General features: G+C 46.2%; 1 protein-coding gene across 1 annotated transcript; it reads right to left on the bottom strand.

Annotated features, from left to right (window-relative positions):
• Positions 1–956: 956 nt before the first annotated feature.
• Coro1c (coronin 1C) lies at positions 957–16014 on the bottom strand. The gene is made up of 8 exons (XM_050121115.1): positions 15889–16014; positions 13615–13796; positions 12389–12508; positions 11007–11111; positions 6185–6330; positions 4912–4969; positions 3919–4164; positions 957–3075 (listed from the first exon to the last, which is right to left on the bottom strand). The coding sequence occupies exons 2-8, from the start codon at positions 13729–13731 to the stop codon at positions 2956–2958; spliced, it is 912 nt and encodes a 303-aa protein (XP_049977072.1). The 5' UTR covers positions 13732–13796; positions 15889–16014; the 3' UTR covers positions 957–2955.
• Positions 16015–22066: the final 6052 nt, after the last annotated feature.

The raw sequence follows: 22066 nt of genomic DNA, 5'->3' as shown, positions 1-22066 counted from the left end.
TCAGGGATGGAGTAATAGAAAAGAAGAAGTTGGAGGGTACAATGAAGACACAGCGAACCTGCTGGAACACAAAGCACAGGCAAGGTTTCTCTTCTACTGAAAACCCTGCTTTAACACATACACACACACACCCATGCACCCCAGTTACTCAGGTTACAGAGGCAAGAGGCCCAAGGCTATCTAGCATACAAGAAGTTCAAACACAGCCTGAGGTACCCAAGACTGTGTCTTTCTTCTTTTTAAGATAAGGTCTTACTATATACCCCTAGCTGTCCTGGAACTCACTATGTAGACCAGGCTGGCCTTGCTTCTGCTCTGAGTGCTGGGATTATAGGTGCGTGCCCCTACTCCTGACTCTGAGACCTTGTCTTAAACAACAATAAAACAACAAAAACCCTAGAACAAAAGTCAGGTCTGAGGGTGTGGTTCAGTAGGTAAAGTGCTTGCTGAACATGCACAAAGCCCACATGAACCAGGCATGGTGGAGCACGTCTGTGATCCCAGGCACTTGGAAGGTGGAGGAAGAAAGATTTGAGGTCAGCAAATTTAAGATCACCCTAGGCTACATGATGCCTCGTCTCAAAATTCCAGGAAGCCCCTTCCCCAACCCCTATTCTGGCCATGTTGTCTCTGCAAGAGGCCCAGTGGTCAGCTTGGGTGTTTCTCTCCTCCGAAGCACATGGGATTCGCACCCTTTCCCTAATCCAGGGAAGAAACAAGAGAAGATGAGCTTGGCTTCGGGTCACACTGGCCGCCAAGGCTGGAGGCAGGATCTACCAGGCAGGTCTGTGAGAGTCTGGACACAGCACCAGCTGCTGAGGCCCCCTGATCACCCTTCCTTGGAGCACAGGGTCCACCCAACTCCTCGTACTTACTTCCAGAGAGCACTGTCGGGCAGCTGCTGCAGCATGCCTGTGTCCAGCAGGAGTGAGGTGTGAAAGAAACACAGCACACAATTGTAACCAATGTCTTTTATCTTTGAAAATGGAAGCAAGTGGTTTGACAGAACACTATGGCCACTCTATAAGAGCGGATCTGGGAGCAGTTCACTGTCCTCTGGTGTCCCAGCTTTAGGAAGACAGCGACAAGACAGGGAAAGATCCAGCACGTAGCGGGTGCCTACTCTGAGCCTGGCACACACTGTGGCCGCTGGCTTCTCCTCGCTCCTTCTTCTCTCTGAACCACATTCCCTCTGGTGCTCCATCACCAGCCCCAACAACCGCTACTTAATTAATTCGACCAGACTCCAGCACATTTCTGAATCCTGGAACAAAGATGCTTGCCCAGCAGCACACACTGCTGTCCGTGCCGTGTGCCTGTGAGTCGCTCTAGCCGTTTCTTCACATCTCAGTATCCACGTCAACATTAAAACACAAGACAGACACACAAACCCACAAAGGTGCAGATGCCCTGGAGTGGAGCTGGCAAGCCAGTATGGTGGCTGCGAACCTTTCTTACAACACTACCCAGCCAGCCCACACACTCTAACTCTGCCTCTGTCCTGATAGCCTGTGGATTTGCTTACAGCCAGCACTGTGCCCACACCAGCATGGACACATGCCAAGGCCTGCCTTCTATGATCCCCTGACGCTATCTGATCAACTGCTTTCACAAACATGCAATACCAGGAGCTAAGTTCCAGCTGCCCCAGGAGGCAAAGAAGGCTCAGCCTGTCCTCTGTAGGTAGGTCCAGGGGACGCAGTGCTCCACAGTTGTGGTCAGTGCTGGGGAACAGTAGCCTGATTTGTGTGCACTGAGGACAGTGCCTGCCCATGGTGAGCTACAGCCTATCTCTACAACCCCCTTTCTACTTTCTTCTGGACTTTTCCCTTAGTCACAATGTTTAAGAGCCCTCAGGTCACATCCTGCACACTGATTAGGCCTGACAGGCAGTGGGCAGACAGAAGTGGTTGGGCTCCAGGGACAGGAGGCAGCAGAGTGAGGTGGGGGGGAGGTCACAGAAGATGTGGGAAACACGACTGCCAGGCAGAGGCTCCACTCACAGCTCCTGGGTTCAAGCCCCACACCATGCCCAAGGGCCAAGGCAAGCTGCTTCACTGGACAAGAACACCTCAACACATGTGCATCCTCTTGTCTTGGGCGCCCTTGTCCAATATGGACCGAAATGGAACCACAATGCTGGAGGGGACAGAAGCAGCAGAGCCTACGTAGAACAAAGCTGCAGAAACACATGCTAGTTTGGGTTAGATCATAATCATGTGAAACATCAAGAAGCTAAATTCCATCTGTACAACCACCCACTCCTAGGAGAGAGAGGACAAGAGCTGTTTGATCCAAGACTCAACGGAGTGGAGGGTGGTGTGTGGGTCCACGTGATTCCTCAAGTCTCCCTGCTGGACAGCCATTAGATGGCTGGGTTTGTGCTGCGAGTGACCAGCACTGTGTGGCTACGCTGATTGTTCCCATGACACTTTATACAAAATAATCTTCTCATCTTCATTTTGTTTATAAACATACACAGTGCTGTCCCTTTCAAATAAAGAAGGGAAAAAAGCCAAAAGAACCAACCACACAAATACTGTAAAGTAGCAAAGTACAAAGAAAAAAGCTACTTTTGGTTTTGGCAACATTAAAAAAGGAGAAATACACAGAGCAAAGGTGGTATTGGCCCCACTCAAAAGGTGTGTGGGCAGGATACTGGGTCGGGTGGGCTTTCTAAAATTCAGAATATCTGGCATTTAAATGTAGTAAAGTTCAATGTCACTGGGCCTGTCAAACACCAAAAAGCTTCCTGATAAAAAGCTCAGCTTTTTTTCTTTTCTTTTTTTTTTTTTTTTTTGCAAATTTGGGAGAGGAATTGAGTTCTTACTGGAATGTGGCCTATCGCTGGCTGACAGATTTGAAATGGAATGTCTCCAAATGGCAGTGCTTCCCTTTCTGCCCTCCCTCGGAGCACACCAATGAGCAGCTGCCAACTGTGGAGGTGGGCGGGCCTCAGACCGCCATCTTTGCCAGCTGCTGCTCTAACTTCGAAATGCGCTCGTCTTGATTGCAGATTGTGTCTTTTATGGATTTGATCTCTTTTAAAATCTCATCCAATTTGGCTTCGTTTTGCTAAGAAAACAAACAGAAAAAGGTGACCAACAACATTAATGAAGTCTAACAGGGCAGAATGGGGAAACTTAGCTCAACATTCCTACTCTGGGAACAGCTAGGACACCAGGTCTTTCCGAGACACGTGACACTCCTGAGACAGAGGAGTTCACAAGGAAAATGCAGTGCTCAGTGAGGCTCCCAATCCTCACCTGCACACCTAGCTGGGCAAAGCCCTACAGCCCACTCACGCCTCTGGTTGTTAGGAGCAGCCCCCATTTGTTCTGGGAGAGTCTTTCAGCCAGAGGTCTTCCGGCCGCGAGGTCTTCTGAGGAAGCCCTATTTTCTCTCACTTGAGCTTATTCATGTGGAAATTTAGGGCACCAAGTCCAGATGCCGACTTCTTGGTCAAGGCCCAAAGCACTAGCTTCTTCAGGCACTCTGGTCCACGAGGTTTCCTTCGCTCCTCCCCATTCCTGGACAGATACCTATCCTTTCCTGTGGTGGCAGTGCCCTCTGGTGGTAGGCTGGGCTGCCCCCAAACCCTATGGCTCTAGCTAAGGTTGTCCATATTGCTACCCCTGAGTCACTACAGCACTATGCAGTACCCACAGGTACCATGTCCTTCTCATGGAACACTCGCTTCTTGGCTCCTGCAACCCTGAACCCCATGATGCTTTACTGGAGAAAGGGATGAAGAAAACCCTGCAGGGATCCTGTCCACTCTCAGACAGCACAGTAGGCAATACAAAGGCAGTGCTAGCTAGCCAAGAAACCACAGTCACCTTGTCACTGGACACTGCTCTGCACCAGGGAACTTTCCAGAGGACATGCCAAGTCCAGCCCCAAGTACACACTCCTTACCACACTGGTTGTGTCTGTGGTCTTCTTGGGAGCACTGATGAGATCACACTTCTTGTTTGCAGCTGGCTTGCTGTCCAGAATGTTCTTCTTGACCACCTTGAGATCCCTGTTCTTGCCTGGAATGTACCCATGCTTCAAGGAGATGAGGATCGGGTCTGCATTCTTCCCCTCAAACCACTCCTCTGCTTCCAGGGCAGCTTCCGGCCCCGCTGTGTCAGGGTACAGGTCATCTTGGAAGAGGTCAGACTACAAAAGGTATTTGGGCAACATTTGATAAGCGAGAAAGGCTGGGGCTTTCCTGAGCTGTTCATGTTTCTGTAGTGCTGAAGACTAAGTCCTGTGCGCATGTATGCAGGGCAAGTGTTCTACCTCAAGCTGTATGTCCCCACTCTTTACTTACTCTCCTATAAATTGGATAGCAGGATTACATGGATGTGCCATCACACTGATATACGGTTTTTTTTTTTTTTAAATATAAGTTACTTAAAAACTGGGTACGTGGAGCTAGAGAGATGGTAGACTGGCTAGTTTTATGTCATTTTGAAAGAGGGAACCTCAACTGAGAAAATGCCATAGACTGCCTTGTGGACAAGCCTATAGTGCATTTCCTTGATTGATGATTAATGGGGGGAGGCACAATTCACTGTGAATGGAGCCACCCCTGGGCAGGTGGTCCTGAGTGCTGTGATAAAGCAGACTGAGCAAGTCATGAGAGCAAACCAGCAAGCAGTGCTCCTCCATGGCTACTGTATCAACTCCTGCTTCCAGGCTAGAGTGTGACCCGAGAGTTGTAAAGAAATGCTTTATGGTCTTTCAAGGGTGGCTCAGGGCTTATAGCATTTGCTGTTCTTGCAGAGGACCTAGGTCTGACTGCCAGCACCCACGTGGCACTCAACATTCCAGGGGAGCTGACACTACCTTCTGAACTTGAGCAGCAGGCAGGCGCGCAGATGGCACACAGACACACACAGAGGCAAACACCTGGACACTCACCTTCCTGGGGACAGTCATGATGATAGGTTCACACTTTCTCTCATGAAGCTTGAAGAACCTTCAGAAGAGAAATAAAAACAAAGTGGCAGAGGGTGGACAGCTCAAGACTACTTTCCGCAGTGTCCACGAGATGCGAACACACGTCACTGACTACCTCATCCGCTGTTCCAGACCTCCGCATGGCTTTGTGCTCCCGTTACAGAGGGGGAACAGACTGAGGTCATCCCTGCAGCTGGGGACGGCGAGTGTGAGAGGTCTGTGAAAGATGTAGTGCCACGCCATGGGGACTCACTGTGTTCCCAGACACGGGGCACTGAGCATGCGACACAGAAACAGCACTTTTTTCCTTTGGGTTTTCATGTGTGTGTCTTGTGTTTCTGCACACATGGCACATGTGTGGTGCTCAGGGGACAACTGCTGGTGCTGGTCTGCAGGTTCTTTTCCACTTTCTTATAATTTTTATAATTCATTATTATTTCTGTGTGTGTTAGTATATAGGTGTACATGCCACAGCACACATGTGCAGGTCAGAGGACAACTATGGAGTCAGTTCCCTTCTTCCACTTTTACAGGGTTCTAAGGCTCACACTCTGGCTATCAGGTCCATGTGGCCAGTGTCTTTACCCACTAAGAAATTCTGCCGGCCCTGCCTTCCACCTTTCATTTGAGGCCTGAAACACTGACTCTAGAGCTTCTGGGGATCTGTTTCCTCCACCTCCCATCTCATTATCACTGGGATTACAGGTGTACAACATAGTGCATTAACATAGGTCCTGGGGACCTACATTTAATTTACACTCAAAAGGTCAGAGTTTTACCAATTGCACCATCTACTTTTTTTTTTTTTTCTTCCAAAGGCAGGGTTTCTCTGTGTAGCTCTGGCCACCCTGGAACTTGATCTGTAGACCAGGCTGGCCTCAAATTCAGAGATCCACTTGATTCTGTGTCCTAAGTGCTGGGATTAAAAGTGTGAACCACCACCACCCACTGTACTGTAACTTTTAAAAAAGAAAAAGAAGCCAAACATGATGGTGTAGGTCTGGAAACATAGCACTTGGGAGATGAAGGCACAAGGCTCTTACCCACTTGCCCATCAGGAAACACTACTACTCAGAAGTGAGCATGTGAAACATGGGACCGAGTGGTATAACTGCTTTGCTCCATTGCAAGTCACAAGGTCGCATGCTACAATCATCTCCAAATACACCCAAGGTAGCCTTGGAGTTGGTCTGTTTTGTCATGAACACTGGACACTTTGGGTTCAATTCTTTACCTAGCAATCTCACATTTGTTGACATCAAGTCCCCGCTTAGACATGTAGCCCATCCCTCGTTGAGGTTCCTTGCTGCTGAATGTGTTGAGGTAGTGGACATATGGGGATTCGTCCGTGATTTCAAAATAGCGGATACTACTGTCACCCTACAAAAAGCAGAGACAAGAAACATTTTGTTTAACAGGGTAAAACCCCTTACCACCCCAGAATTCAAGGGAATCTAACTTCAGTAGCTGACTACTGCTTTCTCCAAAAACATTTGCCTGAAATATAAAACAGTTGTTTCCCCACCAAGATAAGTCCTTCCTACTTAGAGTTTTCTAACACATCCTTTAGAAGGCTCCTCTGCCTCTATTCTGGGCCCAGAAAGCAGGTCAGGGTCAAGGCAAAAATGTTACTGGTCCACACAACTGCCCCAAGCATCAACTTCAAAGTCAAGCAAGCAGAGGAGGCGGCTGAGAGCACAACCACCTGTCTGTGCATTCACTCCCTGGCCAGGGCAACAATGGAGTCTCTCTAAAAGAAACCTGGATAGCATCAAAGGCTCTCCTCGCAGTGTGTAAAACCCCACGGTCATCTTGTTTATAGTGGTCAGCTATTTTTTGGTAAGCTGCTTGAGGCAGGTGTTCGCTAGGCTAAGAATAAATGATAGTTATGTCAGTGTGCCCAATGACTGCAACCTGGTCTGAAAGAGGACATGTATGCATGTGTACACACGTACACACATACACACACTGTGGGACTCCCCTCTGTATACCATTGGTTAATGAATAAAGAAGCTGCTTTCGGCCATTGGCTTAAAAGAATATAGCCAGGCTGGAAAAGACATAGAGAGAGAGTAGGTGGAATCAGAGAGAAGCTATGTAGCTGCTGCCAGAGACATATGCACCAGAACCTTGCCAGTAAGCCACAGCTACGTGGCGAAACACAGACTAATAGGAATGGGTTAATTCATCAGTCTGCAAGCAAGATGTGACTGCCTCGCCAAAAAAGGTACCAAGTCACATGGCTAACACAAACAAGTATTATGGGCTAATATAAGTTATAAGAGTTAATAAGAAGCCTGAGCTACTAGGCTAATCACTTTATAATTAATGTAGACCTCTGTGTGATTTCTTTGCGACTTAACTACTGCTGGAACCAGACAGGAAAGAAAGACCTCAGTCAACAGAATGGCGTGCCAACTGTAGAACTTTAAGACAATTCTGAAGTCATTTCTGACAATTCTGAGCCCTCTCAGTCTCAGCAGTAATGCTCCCCACTTCCCCCCTGGGAACCAAGGACCAAACAATTGCCCCCACATGTACTGAAATGTTGGGAACTTTCCATCGTCTCCCTGAGTCCTAGTGAATGTTCTCCAAATAGAACCCAGTTATTGAATAGGGGCGAGATAACTCTTAGGTGTTGACTCAGTTACTGATGTTTTGACTTAGGCCCTGGGAAAGGGACAAAGTGACCCTCAGATGGTTTCCCTTACCTCATCTGATCTGGCAACCACTCTCCAGCCAATTATTGGTAATAGCCCTTTTGAATAAGCCAATCATAATAGTTAAAGAACAACCCCCAGACAATCCCTTCCTTCTGTGGCTTTTCCTTTAAAAATAGCCTGTACCAGCCATTTGGGGTCTTTCTAGCCTCCCGACTGCTGGAAGACCCTGTCATGACAGAATTAATAAAAATCCTCATGCTTTTATATTAGCTGTGGTGTGAGAGATGGTCTCTTGGGGGCGACTCCTCCTCGGTGGACTCTAGGGTCCAACACAACGTGGGGCTAACCAAATCCACTTAAAAGCCTAAGAGAGCTTGGGAAGTTATTTGAGATAGAAAAGAATAGAATTAAGCACTGCTTCTTGATAGCAGCACTTTCTCAGGTAGCCTCTGCTTGCTAGAGGCAAGAGCTCTTGTTTAAGAGAGGCTTCCTGACTGTAAAACCTTGCAGCTCCTTTAAGAGGTCCTGCCACAAAACTCTTAAATGGTGTTGATGAAAAGCTGACTGCATATTGGTGGTGACAGGGACCTTGAAACCCAATAAACATGGCTCCAGCCAGTACCTCTGCCATGAGACTAGACTCTCAGAAAAAAAGCTAAGAAAATATGGGCTAGATCCAGCTGTCAAAGCCACGGCTTTAATCCTAGCCATACTGCTTAGCAAATTAAAGACTCATGTGGTCAGAAAAAGAGATATACAGTAAATATAGAAAGATAAAGAAAACCTCTAAATGGTTTACTGTATATTTAAAAATATATGTAGGCTTGGGAGAAAAAAAAGGGTAAAGTCCTTAAAAGAAAAAAAGAGAGTCATTGGGTGTTGTGGCACACACCTTTAATCCCAACACTTGTGAGGCAGAGGCAGGTGAATCTCTGTGAGTTCAAGGCCAACCTGGTCTACAGAGGGAATTCTAGGACAGCCAAATATACACAGAGAAACTCTGTCTCAAAAAGCCAAAAATTAAAAATAAAAATAGAGGTTAAAATAAAGCCACATAAAGATGAAAAATACAGAGAGAGTCTGGATACTGTATGTTATTGTGTTGTCTATAAATTGTCTGATAAGGGGCTGGAGAGATAGCTCAGTGATTAAGAGCACTGCCCGCTCTCCCAGGGGTCCTGAGTTCAATTCCCAGCAACCACATGGTGGCTCACAACCATCTGTAATGAGATCTGGTGCCCTCTTCTGACCTGCAAGCATGCATGCAGACAGAATACTGACAATACTGTATACATAATAAATAAATTAATTAAAAAATTGTCTGATGACTGAGGAAGAACAAAAGCTGCTAAAAGATATTTGATTATAGATGCTGTTGGATTAATCCAATATATATACTTTAAAAATACTCTGACTTTAAAATTTAAGTACAAAGATATGTTACTTTGGAGAGGAGGTTTTGCTTTGGTTTCCACAGGAAGTGAGGCACTGTGGATTCATTCTGCATTAAGAAAAATCAGGTTTGACCAAGGAAGACCCTTGAGAAATCTCTGATAGGAGGAATGGCCCAGATGTCTGAGTTCTGCATCCATGTAAAAATGGAAAATTCACTGAGAGTCTGGATTATGTATATTATTGTGTTTTCTTTGAATTTTTTGACTGTGAAGGAGCTAAGTACAGAGAGGTATTTCATTGTTCGGGCTGCTAAGCTAAACCAACATACATATTGTAAAGGTATCTTGATTTCAAGGATTTGCTGCTATGGAAAAGAGGTTCTGCTTTTGTTTCCACAGAAGATGAGAACCTATGGATTCCTTCCAGGATAATGTGGTTTGATGGACCAAGAACCCCTCCCCGAAAGGTCTCTGTGAACCTCTGAAAAGAAAATACTTTGCCCAAGAAAAAGCAAGAAGTTTGTAGAGAACTATGCCCAAATTCCCTAAAAGATTGTTTATACATGTTTGTTTACATTTAAAGGGGAATATGATATAGAGATCAATACTTTGCATTGGTACAGATCTTGGTCCACTGATACAAATTTTAGATCAATTTTGTTATATGGATATTTCTGCTCTTGATTAAAGTACTGTGTGTGCAGTTCATTTAAAAGTGTAATGTATAATTAAGAAATATAGGTTAATAGTTAATCATCTATAATAGTCAAGCTTATATTATAGTCATGTTAGGTTTTCTAGATGTATTAGATAGGTATTCTTCAAATCTTTCAGAGACCTTCAGAATATGGCATTTAAAATGTTTTAAGAATTTAGGACTCATCATGACAATAAGACACATCTGCTCCTGGCAGCAGCAATTACTTCAAGAGGAAAATGGGCATCGAAGAGCTCCTTATGGAATTTATTAGCTATTTGGGCAAGAAACTACTCTTGCCTGGACTGCTTGATGTTATGCTATATGAACCAGACATGCAGGACTCACAGAAAAATGACTGCTGAACTTGTCTAAAGGTCCTTCAGGGTTCCTGCTTCATGAAAGAGTCTGCCAGACATTCTGCAGGACACAGGAGAAAGTGACTAAAAAACTGCCAATATAGGCGGAACTGTCTTTGAAATTTCCTATGTCATGGAAAAGTCTGCTACATACTATGGGCCTGTGGGCTGAAGATGAATGCCCCAACGATACAGAAGAGTTCTGGGTAACTGTTCAGGCAGCAAGATGTCTCTGTCAATTCTAGAGTTTTGGAACTTGCTTACAATGCACTTCCTGTTTACTTAGGTAATATTATATCTTTCTGGAGTCTTTGATGGAGTTGAAGAATAGATAGTTATATTTATAGTTTTTCTTAGTTATGATAAAAGATAAAGTAGATATAAATATTGTGACTGTAATACTTGCTTGATTCCTGTTTTGTTATATTTACTTTTACTATGTTAAAGTTAAAACCTTCCTTTTTATTTAGACAGAAAAGGGGAGGTGATGTGGGATTCCTCTGTATACCATTGGTTAATGAATAAAGAAGCTGCTTTGGGCCAATGGCTTAACAAAAGATAGCCAGCCAGGCTGGAAAAGTTATATATAGAGAGAGTAGGCAGAGTCAGGGAAGAAGCCATGTAACTGCCACCCAGGGACAGATGCTCTGGAACTCTGGAAGCTACAGCCACGTGGTGATACACAGATTAATAGAAATGGGTTAATTCAAGATATAAGCGCTAGGTAGCAATATGCTTAAGCTATTGGCCAAACAGTATTGCAAATAATATAGTTTCTGTGTGATTATTTCATGTCAGCAGCCAGGAATGAACAAGTAGCTCCCAACTACACACACACACACACACACACACACACACACACACACACACACATCAGTTTAAAAACATTTAACCCTGTCTCTTCTAGGGTTGATGTCATATCAGACATAGGGTTCCTGTTTACCTTTCCACACAAATAAATGATACTGGTGTCTGGGTCGTAGAAAGGCAGCAGCACCCCATTGCTAGTGTCCATCTCATGAAGAGCGATCGGTTCTTGCATGTTTTTCTGAAAATGAGTCCATAAACAACATACAGACATGTATAGACACATATTTCATATACACATGCATAGGCACGTATTTAATACACACATGTAGGCACATGTTTAAAAGACAAATTCTCATAACCTTATTATACATTCTTTAATATAATCCATTTTCCCAGCAGAATGTAGATTCTGAACAACATGGGCATATCCTTATACATGCAAACACCAGGGACCAAACTCACTGACAACTATGTTGACTGTATGTATGATTGTACATGGGCACCACGTACAATCAAGGCAAACATCAGCATGGCTCCACAACACAGACAAAAAAGCCTTTCTGCTTTGCAGCTGTTTTCCTTTTTAATAAAGATTTTTGGCCGCATGGAAGGGGTGCACGCCTTTGGGAGGCAGAGGTGGATCTTTATGAGTTCAAGGTCAACCTGGTCTACAGAGTGAGTTCCAGGACAACCAGGAGAAACTCTGTCTTGAAAAACCAAAAAAAAAAAAAAAAAAAAAAAAAAAAAAAAAAAAAAAAAAAAAAGAAAAAGAAAAAGATTTTTGTTTTAAAAGGCCAACCTGGCCTACACAGCAAGTTCCAGGTCACCCAGGGCCATGTGGCAACCCTTGCCTCCAATGGCTATGCATGAGTGCAGTTGCCTGTTGAAGCCAAAGAGGACATTAGCAATCTGCAAATGCTCTTGCCCCGAGCCATCTCTCCAGCCAGCACTTGCTGTATAGAATACACATACTGAAAAAAGTTAAACAGAAACAGCCCAGCCCAGCAGGCGGCAGGAGCACTGCCGTGTGGACACTCCCCTCAGAGTCACAGGCACTCTACACGGCTCAGGGTGTGGACACACCTAGGGCGGTTCTAAACACTTCCTAAGTGGACTGTGTGCAGACACAGAACTCATTCCCAGAGCTAGCAGTTGCTGGACCTCGGGAGCTCCACGAGTGCATCGCTAAAGTGCATTTTCCTGTGCTCCATTGAGCATGAGAACCTTCTGCTAAGTTAAAGCAGCAGGATCTTAAAAATCACACTGAGGCCAAGCAGTGGCAGTGCACTCCTTTAATCCTAGCACTTGGGAGGCAGAGAACTCTGAGTTCAAGACCAGCCTGGTCTACAGAACTAGTTCCAGATCAGTCAGGGTCACACACAGTGAAACCCTGTCTCAATAAAAACAAAACAAAAAACAATCCGCACCCCCACAAAAAATCCCCACACTGAGAACCTAAGACCCTGTCAGCCCAAAGCCCTGCTCAGAACAAGGGAAAACTGGGAAGGGGCCTACCGGGTTCCAGAGTGCCAACTGCCGCTCACTCATGCGGCTAAAGCCAGTAGTGAAGACGTTGCCATCGGCCAGGAAGATGGCACGCATGGGCCTGGCTCCTTCGTGTGCTTTTTCCTTCTCCTAGGAAGGAAGGGAGCAGATGCAGATTTTAGACATTTAGACAGGATGGGTAGGTTGAGTGTGAAGCCCATATTGGGAGCCAGCCTCACTTCACACACGCAGTGGGCCATTCCATGTTCTCCGGGCAAGACCTTAAGGTCACAGTTAACTACTGCCTCCCTGTCATGAGGAGAAGTGACACCTAGTAATATGGTCAAAGTCAGCAAGCAGAGCCTAGGACAGACTGAAGGAGGAGCTCCATTCCTACACATTCTGCTGCTGTCCCAGCCCACACACCACAGCCATCAAGCACACATCCAAGGGCTCTGCCATACACGTTTCTCAAGAGGGTAACCTACAGGCTGGGGCAGCCACTAGTTTCTTCAACATCAAAGAGCATAAGGAAGGCTGCTTCTAGCCCTGTCTGGTTAATGAGAGCAGCTCAGCAGTCACCCTTGAAGATACTGGTGGACAAGCACAGGGCCTGGAAAGACCCTGTGGTGGTTGATAAGCACTCACCACGACTGCTGTCCAGCACTAGACAGGGCTGATAAGTCACTACATCTCAGCTGGCCTCAGAGCACAGCTAAGGTGAGCTGTTCTTGGACTTCCCACCTGCAGCTGCAGGCCTGACATATACCTCTTCAGGCAGGATGTGTGACTTCGTTGAAGCCCTACTGGGTAGCAGATCCTGGGCACTAAGATGACGGCAGGACCTGCTGGTTCTGCAGGGCACCTGGATACTGTTCTGGGATTGGGATGGACATCAACTAGGGAGCACCAGTGAGATTCCCAGACAGGTCACAGTTCGTTCGGGCTCATCAAGACCTGAAAACTTCTAGGGGTATCATGAACTGTTAAGTGCCCCTGCTGTACCAATACTCGGAAGGCAAAGGCTAACATATTTGTGAGTTCCAGGATAGTAAGGACTATACAGTGAGATTCAGTCTAAAGCCACCATGAATGGACAGAGCTGAGCCAAGGCTGAAAATGACTGGAGAGAAGAGAGACTGAGACTGAGGCAGTCACCTCCCTGCACACAAGGACACCACGGCTTAAGAGTGCAGGTACTCCAAGTAGAGTCTAGGTCACTGATTGGCTACCAAGGCTGTGCTAAGAACACTCACCGCAACAATCTCCTGTTTCCTGGGATCAATGACTCTCACTTTCTTGTCTTTGGACGCTGTGCAGATGAGGCTGCCATTGCGGTTCCAGCTCACATTGTAAATCATGTCTGAATGCATGTCGTCCAAATTGATGAGGGCTTCCCCTGTCCCCACGTTCCAGATGATAATGGCGTTATCACAGCCTGCACCAAGCAGATCAACCACAAGATGAGAAACGCCCACACAACATATGAGACAAAGCTGCAAGTCCACAGGGACACAAAGGCACGGGAAGGAAGATGCTGATGACAAGAGGCCCTACCTACTTACTGGGAGGCCGGAGTGATAGGATTTCTGTAAAGCAACACGGTGAAGCCATTAGCCAACCCAAACAAGAACCACACCAAAGCCAGAGTCCTGTTTTTTAGAGTCAGCTGGACTAACGGAACTAGGCAGTTTCAAGAAGGTACCCTTTTCCAGAAAGATAACATCAGAATGGACATCATTTCTGCTCCTGAGGAACCTGGGGTAGCACTGACTCAAGTCTGACACCGTGAGCCAGGGTCCTTCCTGTATATGAAATCAGGATAAGCTACAGCAACAGAAGGGAAACAGGACTGGCTTGTTGTTTTCAGAGATCTTATCTTAAAAAGGGAAGTTGGGGCCAGAGTGATCTGTCCATGATGAGAAGGCTGCAGTGAAATCACGCAGACATGTGGATTCAGAAGCTGTTTCCCAGAGAGGCCCAGGATCCCTTAGACACTCAGCCCCATCCCTGCTTCAAAAGTATCTTCTAAGCCAGTGGTTATCAACCTGTGGGTCTTGATCCCTTTGGCAAACCTATCTTCAAAAATGCTTATGTTATTTACATTAGGATTCATAACAGTAGCAAAATTACATTGTGAAGTAGCAACAAAATAGTTTTATGGTTTGGCATCACCTCAACATATGGAACTGTATTAAAGAGTCAAAGTGTTAGGAAAGTTGACAACCACTGTTCTAAGAACATACCTGAGAACCAAGAGCTAGAAGCAGGAAACTCGTGTTGAAAAACATGTACAACAATATAAAATGCTGTAGCTGACTTCTGGGGTGAAGAGCTGAACCTTCCTGTACTGGCTCCTCCAGGCAGCCTGCTCTCGAGGGAGTGCCAGGCATAGAGTGGTCAGACAGTCCGGAGGCCCAGCAGTCAACCAACCAGTCTCCTCTGCTTGCACAAGGCAAACAGGCAAACAGGGTGACAGGGTGAGCCTGTATGGTCCCAAGTGACCAGGGAGGACAGCAGGTCCTTTCCATCATGCAGGCGCCCCCTCCACCCAGCTCAGGCTTTGGTCCCTAGATCATCAGAAAGACTCAGGTATGGTCAACCATGGCTATGAAAGTTGATGCCCTACAGTGTCTTCTGTGAAGAGGCCTTTGACAGGTACCTGGAATTAAATTTTTAACTTCACTCACCATAAATAAACATCTCCTATTCTTGATTAAAAATTGATGTGCCCAACTTGAAAAAAGACATGTTTTTAAAATAAATCAGTACTGATAAGGTATAATTCACACATACCCATTACACGTAAGGTAAGCTCTGACAAATACCTATAACCAAGAAAGAGCTTACTTCCATCACCCCAAAAGTTTAACTACAGCCATCTGTATTCCCGTGTGTGTGCACTGTAGGATCTTGCCATCAGCTAGTCTGGCCTGCCATTTGATCCCAGGGACCTGCATTTCTTTCTCTCCACACTGGGACTGAGAACACTTGCGTCACACCTGGTTTCCCTAACAAGGGCTCTGGGGCTCAGACCTAAGAGATCTGAAGCACTTTATTGAATGAGACATCTCCCCAACAGGCTAGTCATGAACTTACTGAACTACCACATCATGTTGATGTATTGCTTTTAGAAAAGAAGAAGGGAGGGAAGGGAAAGAAAAATCGAAAATTTGGGCATAAGCAAAAATTTCTGTAAGATGAATCTGGAAATGAGGCAAGAGCCAGTGGGAGCTGGAAGACAGACACTTCCATACTCCACACCGAGATAGGTGCCAAGGTTCACTGTGGTGCTGTCTAACTGAAAATCCAGAGGCAGCATCGGTGCCCAGAGCCAGGGCTGAGTAGATAAACGGGGCTTTGCTGGCAGAGGACAGCGGGAGTGTGTGCAAAGAGCACAGAGCACCACAGCAAGTGTGCGACCCTATCTACACTTAAAGAGTCTGCCATGGTCCTTGGTACTCCGCTTCAGTGGAGTCACACCTGTCACTCCCCGCCACACGAGGACAGGCAGCCTGTGGGGCTCCTACCTGCACTAAGAAGCACATTGCGAGCCGTCGGATGCCAGGCAACGATGCCAACTCGTTTTGAATGACCTTCTAAAATCACCACAGGTTCAGTCAGGGAAAGGGTCAGTCCATTTTCTGGGATCTGCCAAACCTGTTGGAAAAGGAAGGAGAGTGTTAGTTTGAAAGCCCTGTCACATTTTATATCCAGGTCACTGTGGCCACTCCAGTGGCACCTGCGTAAAACGTACAATAAAGTGACTGTCTTAAAAATGTAAATATATAGGGTTGGAGAGATGGCTCAGTGGTTAAGAGCACTGGCCACTCTTCCTGAGGATCTGGGTTCAGTTCCTAGCACTCACATGGTGGCTCACAGTCATCTACGGTGGGATCCGATGCCCTCTTCTGATGTGGAGGCTTATATGCAGATAGAGTGAGCACTTATCTATGTAAAATTAGAAAATTTTAAAAAAAATGTAAATATACTAACTACTTGATAACTTTGTGTTTCCTCATTTGGGGCTTGCCAGACCAATAGGGTCCTTAGAACACAGGCTGTTCATTTTGACTGAATCCTGTTTTCTTTTCTCTTCAGTAAGGTTTCCTTTCTATAATGTCATAGAAATATTGCCAACATCCCAATGTAAAGCACAGAGCCTGTGCTTACAAGCATTTGTCCGGCAGAGGGCATACCTCAGTGCTTCTTTGAGGGATTCAGTCATTTTGTCCTTTCTTTCAGTGTCCCATCTCTCCCCACTGTGTGGCTCTGAACTACCACACACTAAAGGTCATGGGAGTCACCACACCCAGTCTCATATTACTTTTTGAGATAGTGAAAATTTCTAAAATCTCTGTTGGTGGTTTTATGTATCCATGAACATATTAGAAATCTTTAAGCCAGGCAAAGTGGCACATGTCTTTAATCCCAGAGGAAAGTGGATCTCTGTGAGTTTAAGGCCAGCCTGGTCTACAGAGCGAGTTCCAGGACAGCCAGGACTATAAAGAAAAACCCTGTCTCCAAAAACAAAACAAAACAAAAACAAAACAACAAAAAAGAACAAAAATAAAACAAATCAAAACCAAAAGAGAAAAATCATTGAATTGTACTTTTTTTCCCCCCCATGTGAGATGGACAGGGTTTCTCTGGGTCACAGGGAGAGGAATGGGCTTCTTTGGTTTTATTTTAGAGTCTTGCTATGCAGCCCAGTCTGGCATCAAATTCAAAACCACCCTCCCCACCTCAGTCTGAGAATGCCGAGATCACAAGCCTGAGCCACAGACACCAGGTGAAGAGGGAGGTTTTAAAAGCCAAGCACAGGATACTCTCTCTTCAAACCTGTTACAAGTAAGCGGAGTGGCACCACTGCCCTAGAAGAGCACTAAGAGTGTACTAAGCAGTACATGGCATCTACTTCATAAAAGAAGTTTAAAGCAATTATTCCTTAAAACCCAGGTGCTCTTTGAGAACAGCAAGCAGACTCAGGGGCGGCCCTTTCTCCAGACCAGCATACTGCCTTACCCCTCCCTGACAGGTCTGCTCCCCTGCGGTGTGGGGCAACTGTTTCCTTTCCAGTAGGACAGTGTGTTTTCATCCTGATACACAATTTCTTTACTTCAATAAAACTAAAAGGTTTATAATTAGCCAAACAGCTCTGGGTTGAACCTGGCCATCTGAGTATATTCAGAACTGGAACTGTCAACAGAACACACAGGAAACAATAATTATTACTTTGAGGAAAGCACGAAGTTGGCAGAGACAATCATGAAAACTGAAGCCTCAAAAGGTACTCGTGTGGCAGTGCCACGTACTAGCTCCAGATGGAGCCCTCGTACCAGCCTGCTGGGGTTCCTATGAGCCACAGCAGTGAGCTTTGTAAACCCTGAGCATGACTGAGAGAGCATTTCCCCCTGGGAATACAGGAGCCGCAGAAGCCAGCACCGGCTTGCTTTCTCTAGCATCCTTCACCCATCTTCTGCTTGAATGGAGAGGAAACGTCAACACGGAAAGCAGCGTGGATTATAGGGTGGGAGTCTTAAACCTGGACAGCTGTGTCTGCACGGTACTGCGAGCAGACTTGATGGCTCTCCACCAGGTAGGCAGATGCCCTAGACTAGGCACCCAAGCTTCTTTTACTCCCTAGGTCCAACACACACACAGTATTTACACCACAAAGCAGGTCTGGTACTAATGATCTAATGGGCCCGACTCTAGGACTCTATGGCTGAACAAGAAACTGAGCTTTTCAATAGACTGACCAGGAACAACAAATGTAAGTGGTAGAACATGGAAGGTGCTGGAGCTGGATGAGTTCAAATCACATAAATGTGTTACAAATGTAGACTGCCCACAGCAGTTGTGACCTAAGGTGATGATGGTGGAGGGTGGATATGGTGACATGAACCAATGCATTTTAGATGATGCCCTGCATAAGCAGAAACACTGTAGCATCAGTTAGGTTTGTCCCTCATGTTATTCAGAGTCTAGTGTGACCAGAGCTGTGCTGCCGTAAGTAGGCACTGCTGGAAAACACAGAGTCCTCAGTACCATACTACACAAGCTGGCCCATCGAGGAGTCCCTGAAGAGACGACCTCTAAGAATGAAAAAAAGTAGGCAAAAGGGAGGAATGAAGAAAATCAAATAGCCAGTTTCCAAAAGAAACACCACAAATGCACAAAGCAATTTTCTAAAAAGCATTTAAACAATGCTTCAGAGAGGCTGGCTGAGGGGCCAGCAGAGAAAGGAACCAGTCAAGATGATAATGCCACAGGCTCTGACAGCTGAAGAAGTGTCTGGGAAAGTCTGGGAAACAAAATGAAAAGACACCAGAACCAGTGCGTGGTTGAGAATAAACAGTGCTCTCCCCGCCGGGAACTGTGGGAAAGGACTGTGTGTCTTCCCACACTCAGCACACCCTCTGGCTGGCGCTGCAGACCCTGCTCATGGGCTGTCATTATCTGGCTCTCTGCCCAGAGGGTGCCTGCTACTTCTGGTAATGGCCTGTCAATGTGGACTGAAGGTCTTGCTTCCTGGGGACAAAGAGCATAAGTGCCATTCTATGCCTGAGTCTTATGCACAAGTTGGCACTCTAGCCTGGGCCTTTGGGGCGACGATGCTAATTAGCCATGTCAGCACCAAACTCTTCACTGCTGGGAGCCAAACTCCTTGTTTATCCTGAGGGAGCATGGGCTGTGCTCACAGAGGGTCTGGAAAGGTCAACCGAGCTAAGGCTCTGCACAGCATTACCCTAATAGGAAACTGCTAATGGGGAGGGACAATGGCTCTGGAGCTTAAAAGCCTGGGTCCTGGGCACTGCTCCCCTCAGCTGCATGATACCTCTGACAAAACCGTGCTCATGTGAGCCTGAGTTTCCTAGTCATACGACGGGTGCTGTCCCTGCCTCCCCTGTGCTACTGCAGTGATCACGTACACACATGTACACAGACACACACACATCGAGGCTTGGGGAGTCAATGAGCTTGCTGCATTCATTCCAGACTACACCTCTTCCCTCCTGTGACCACATACATTTTTAGGTTTGAACACCATGATTTCTGAAAGGAATCTTGTCTTATACTGAAATAAATTAGTACCTACTTACACCCAACGTGTCCAACGTGTGAAAGCCTGTGTTTATGCCTGAGACAATTCATGCTGATGTTGTCTGTGCAGGCTGGTGAGCTTTGCTCTGTTCTGTGGCACCCCAGCACCAACCTGCTTTCTTACCAACACTGAGTGGGCGGGGAGACAAACAGCAGAAATACCCTCCACCGAGGGCCTCTCAGCACAGCAGGGAGCAGGGACAAGTCACTACCTAGCCTACTAAAAGAAAAAAAAAAAAGCTTTCGAGTCCCTAAAATGTCCTACTGGACAACACATTACCACAGCAATGTTTTGTTCCAAAAGAAAGGAAAGCAAGACAATGAGCTCCAAAGGGCTTCCAGATGAAAGCAGGCGTCAATCATTGAAAACCACCAAGGGTCTGAAAAAACTACTCAAGCAAGTGTTTGTGACAACTGTGTCCTCTGCACATTTGAAAGCAAGAGGACAGCAAGGGAGGCAGTTCAACGGAGCTAGGCAGGGAGGAGCCGGGCTCCTCTGAAGTATAAACGCAATTGGTTTAACAGTTTTATTTCCAAACATGGCACAAATTTCAAGCACACAGACTGTTTGCAGACCCCACTCTCCTATCTTGATCGCCCTCTGGGAGCCTGCTGCTGGTGAGGCACTAGAGCTAAACTGCAGAGTGCTTTCCTTGCCAAAGCCGTGTTTTTAAAAAGCCAAAGACACTGATTTCAAGGGAACATGAAGTTGAGATGGTCTCTCAAGACACCAGGTGAGGGATTTGCTGTAGCAGCTTGGAGGGCCCTGTGTGAGGCAGAGTGTGGAGCCTCAGCATTTTCTGGAGAGCAAGCTGAGCCTGGAATTAAGTCTGGAGCCGCCAAAGGAAAAGGATCAACAACCCAGAGCAATCTGTGCACCAGACACACCACAGGACATGCCACATCACGGCTTCCACTTCTACTCCAAGAAATAAAGTTTGCTGGAAAATCCGTGATAAAAGCTCAAACAAACATGGTGCAGTGCCTACTTCTGTTCATTTTTATAGGCTAAAGATTGATCTGGGAAGAGGGGTGAAAACATTCGCAAAAAATAAATAATCTGCCGCTGTTTAGGACGTGATAGCTGGAGACAGCTAAGGGTTCCCTTTTCATCTCCCAGACTCTGGGGGACACTGCTATGCACATCCCCTCCCCTATTGGAACTACAGCTTTTACACTTCTATCTGAGCACCGCTCTACAGACATGGGTAACCAACAGCAGGCATGGACCTAACATGATTGTTCTTGGAATTATTTCAATCACTGCCATTTACTGGGGCTAAAATTCCTCCAAGAAAAATATTTAGAAACCACAATCTCAAAAACTCTCTGTATGAAGTTATCGCCAAGGAACAGAAAGGACAATATAAAACCCTGGACTGGCAAAGGGCAAAGGCAGCTTCTGGAAAGAGAATTTACCTGCTATTTGTTCGTGTCAAACACTGTTCCATACAGCAGGACCTAAAATGCAAGCTGTCCACTGGACTCCACTTTTAAGTTGCCTTTAGGGTCTGGAGAGAAGGCCCAGCAATTAAAAGCACTGGCTGCTCTTCCAGAGGGCTTAGGTTCAATTCCCAGCACCTACATGGTAGCTCACACTGTCTGTAATTCCAGTTATAGGGGATCTGACACCCATACACACGCAGACAAAACACCAAGACACAATTTTGCTGGGTGCTTTTAAATCTAGCACTTGGAAGGCAGAGGCAGGTGATCTTTGTGGATTCAAGGACAGCTAGGGCTATACTGAGAAACCCTGTCTCGAAAAACCAACACACACACACACACCAGGAGAAGGAGGTGGCCAGGAGGGCTGCCTGGGGGTCACCTAACCCTGACTACACAGCGCACAGCACAGGGGACCCAGCCTCAACAAGGTAGAAAGAGAACCAGTTCCAAAAAGATGTCCTCTGACTGGCACATGCCACTCCACACAACAACAAGTAAAACATAAAACAAACAAACAAATAAAAGATGGAAAAGTTAGGCATGGTGGCCACACCTATAGTCTAGCATTTGGGAGATGGAAGCAGAAGAATCCTAAATTCAAAGCTATAAATAGATAACGGAGATTGGCCTTTCCTGTCCTAACACTGGAGAGATGCTGCTCAGGCGAGGCAGCTGACAAAATGAACAAACCCATGATCACAACTCAATGGGTGTAAATAATTCAAAAGCAGTTTTTAAATTTAGGCTTATCCTCTCACAGGCATGGAGGAACCGGCTCTGCTGTCCCTCTACAGAACATCAGCTGAAGGTGTCCTTTTGACCATGGATCCACAGCAGGCCTCACACATTTCCAGTTCCACCTGACCCTCTCACACAGCACCCCACTGGCTATGTGAGGTGGGAGCTGAGAGTCTGGGAACTTCTCGGCTGGGCACACTGCTAATACCTGAGGCTCTGGGGCCACCACCACTGCCAATAACCCATGCAGAGCTCTTCTGTTTGAAATAAAAAGGTGTGTGTGTTTGTGTGAAAGTCTCCAGCTACTGCCAGCACAGAGGCGGAGGGAGGTGTCACGACAGACGGGGATGAGCAGACGTGCCTATAAAGGTCACTTCAGCTGCTCAGCTCTGAACTTCAACAAGTCTGTCAGAA

Source organism: Alexandromys fortis, unplaced genomic scaffold, assembly GCF_014885135.2.
Source record: "Alexandromys fortis isolate MF-2015 unplaced genomic scaffold, M_Fortis_MF-2015_v1.1 scaffold_197, whole genome shotgun sequence".
In the NCBI taxonomy this organism is placed as follows: Eukaryota; Metazoa; Chordata; class Mammalia; order Rodentia; family Cricetidae; genus Alexandromys; species Alexandromys fortis.
Note: the sequence above shows the minus strand (reverse complement) of the source record. Positions and strands in the feature narration are given on the sequence as shown.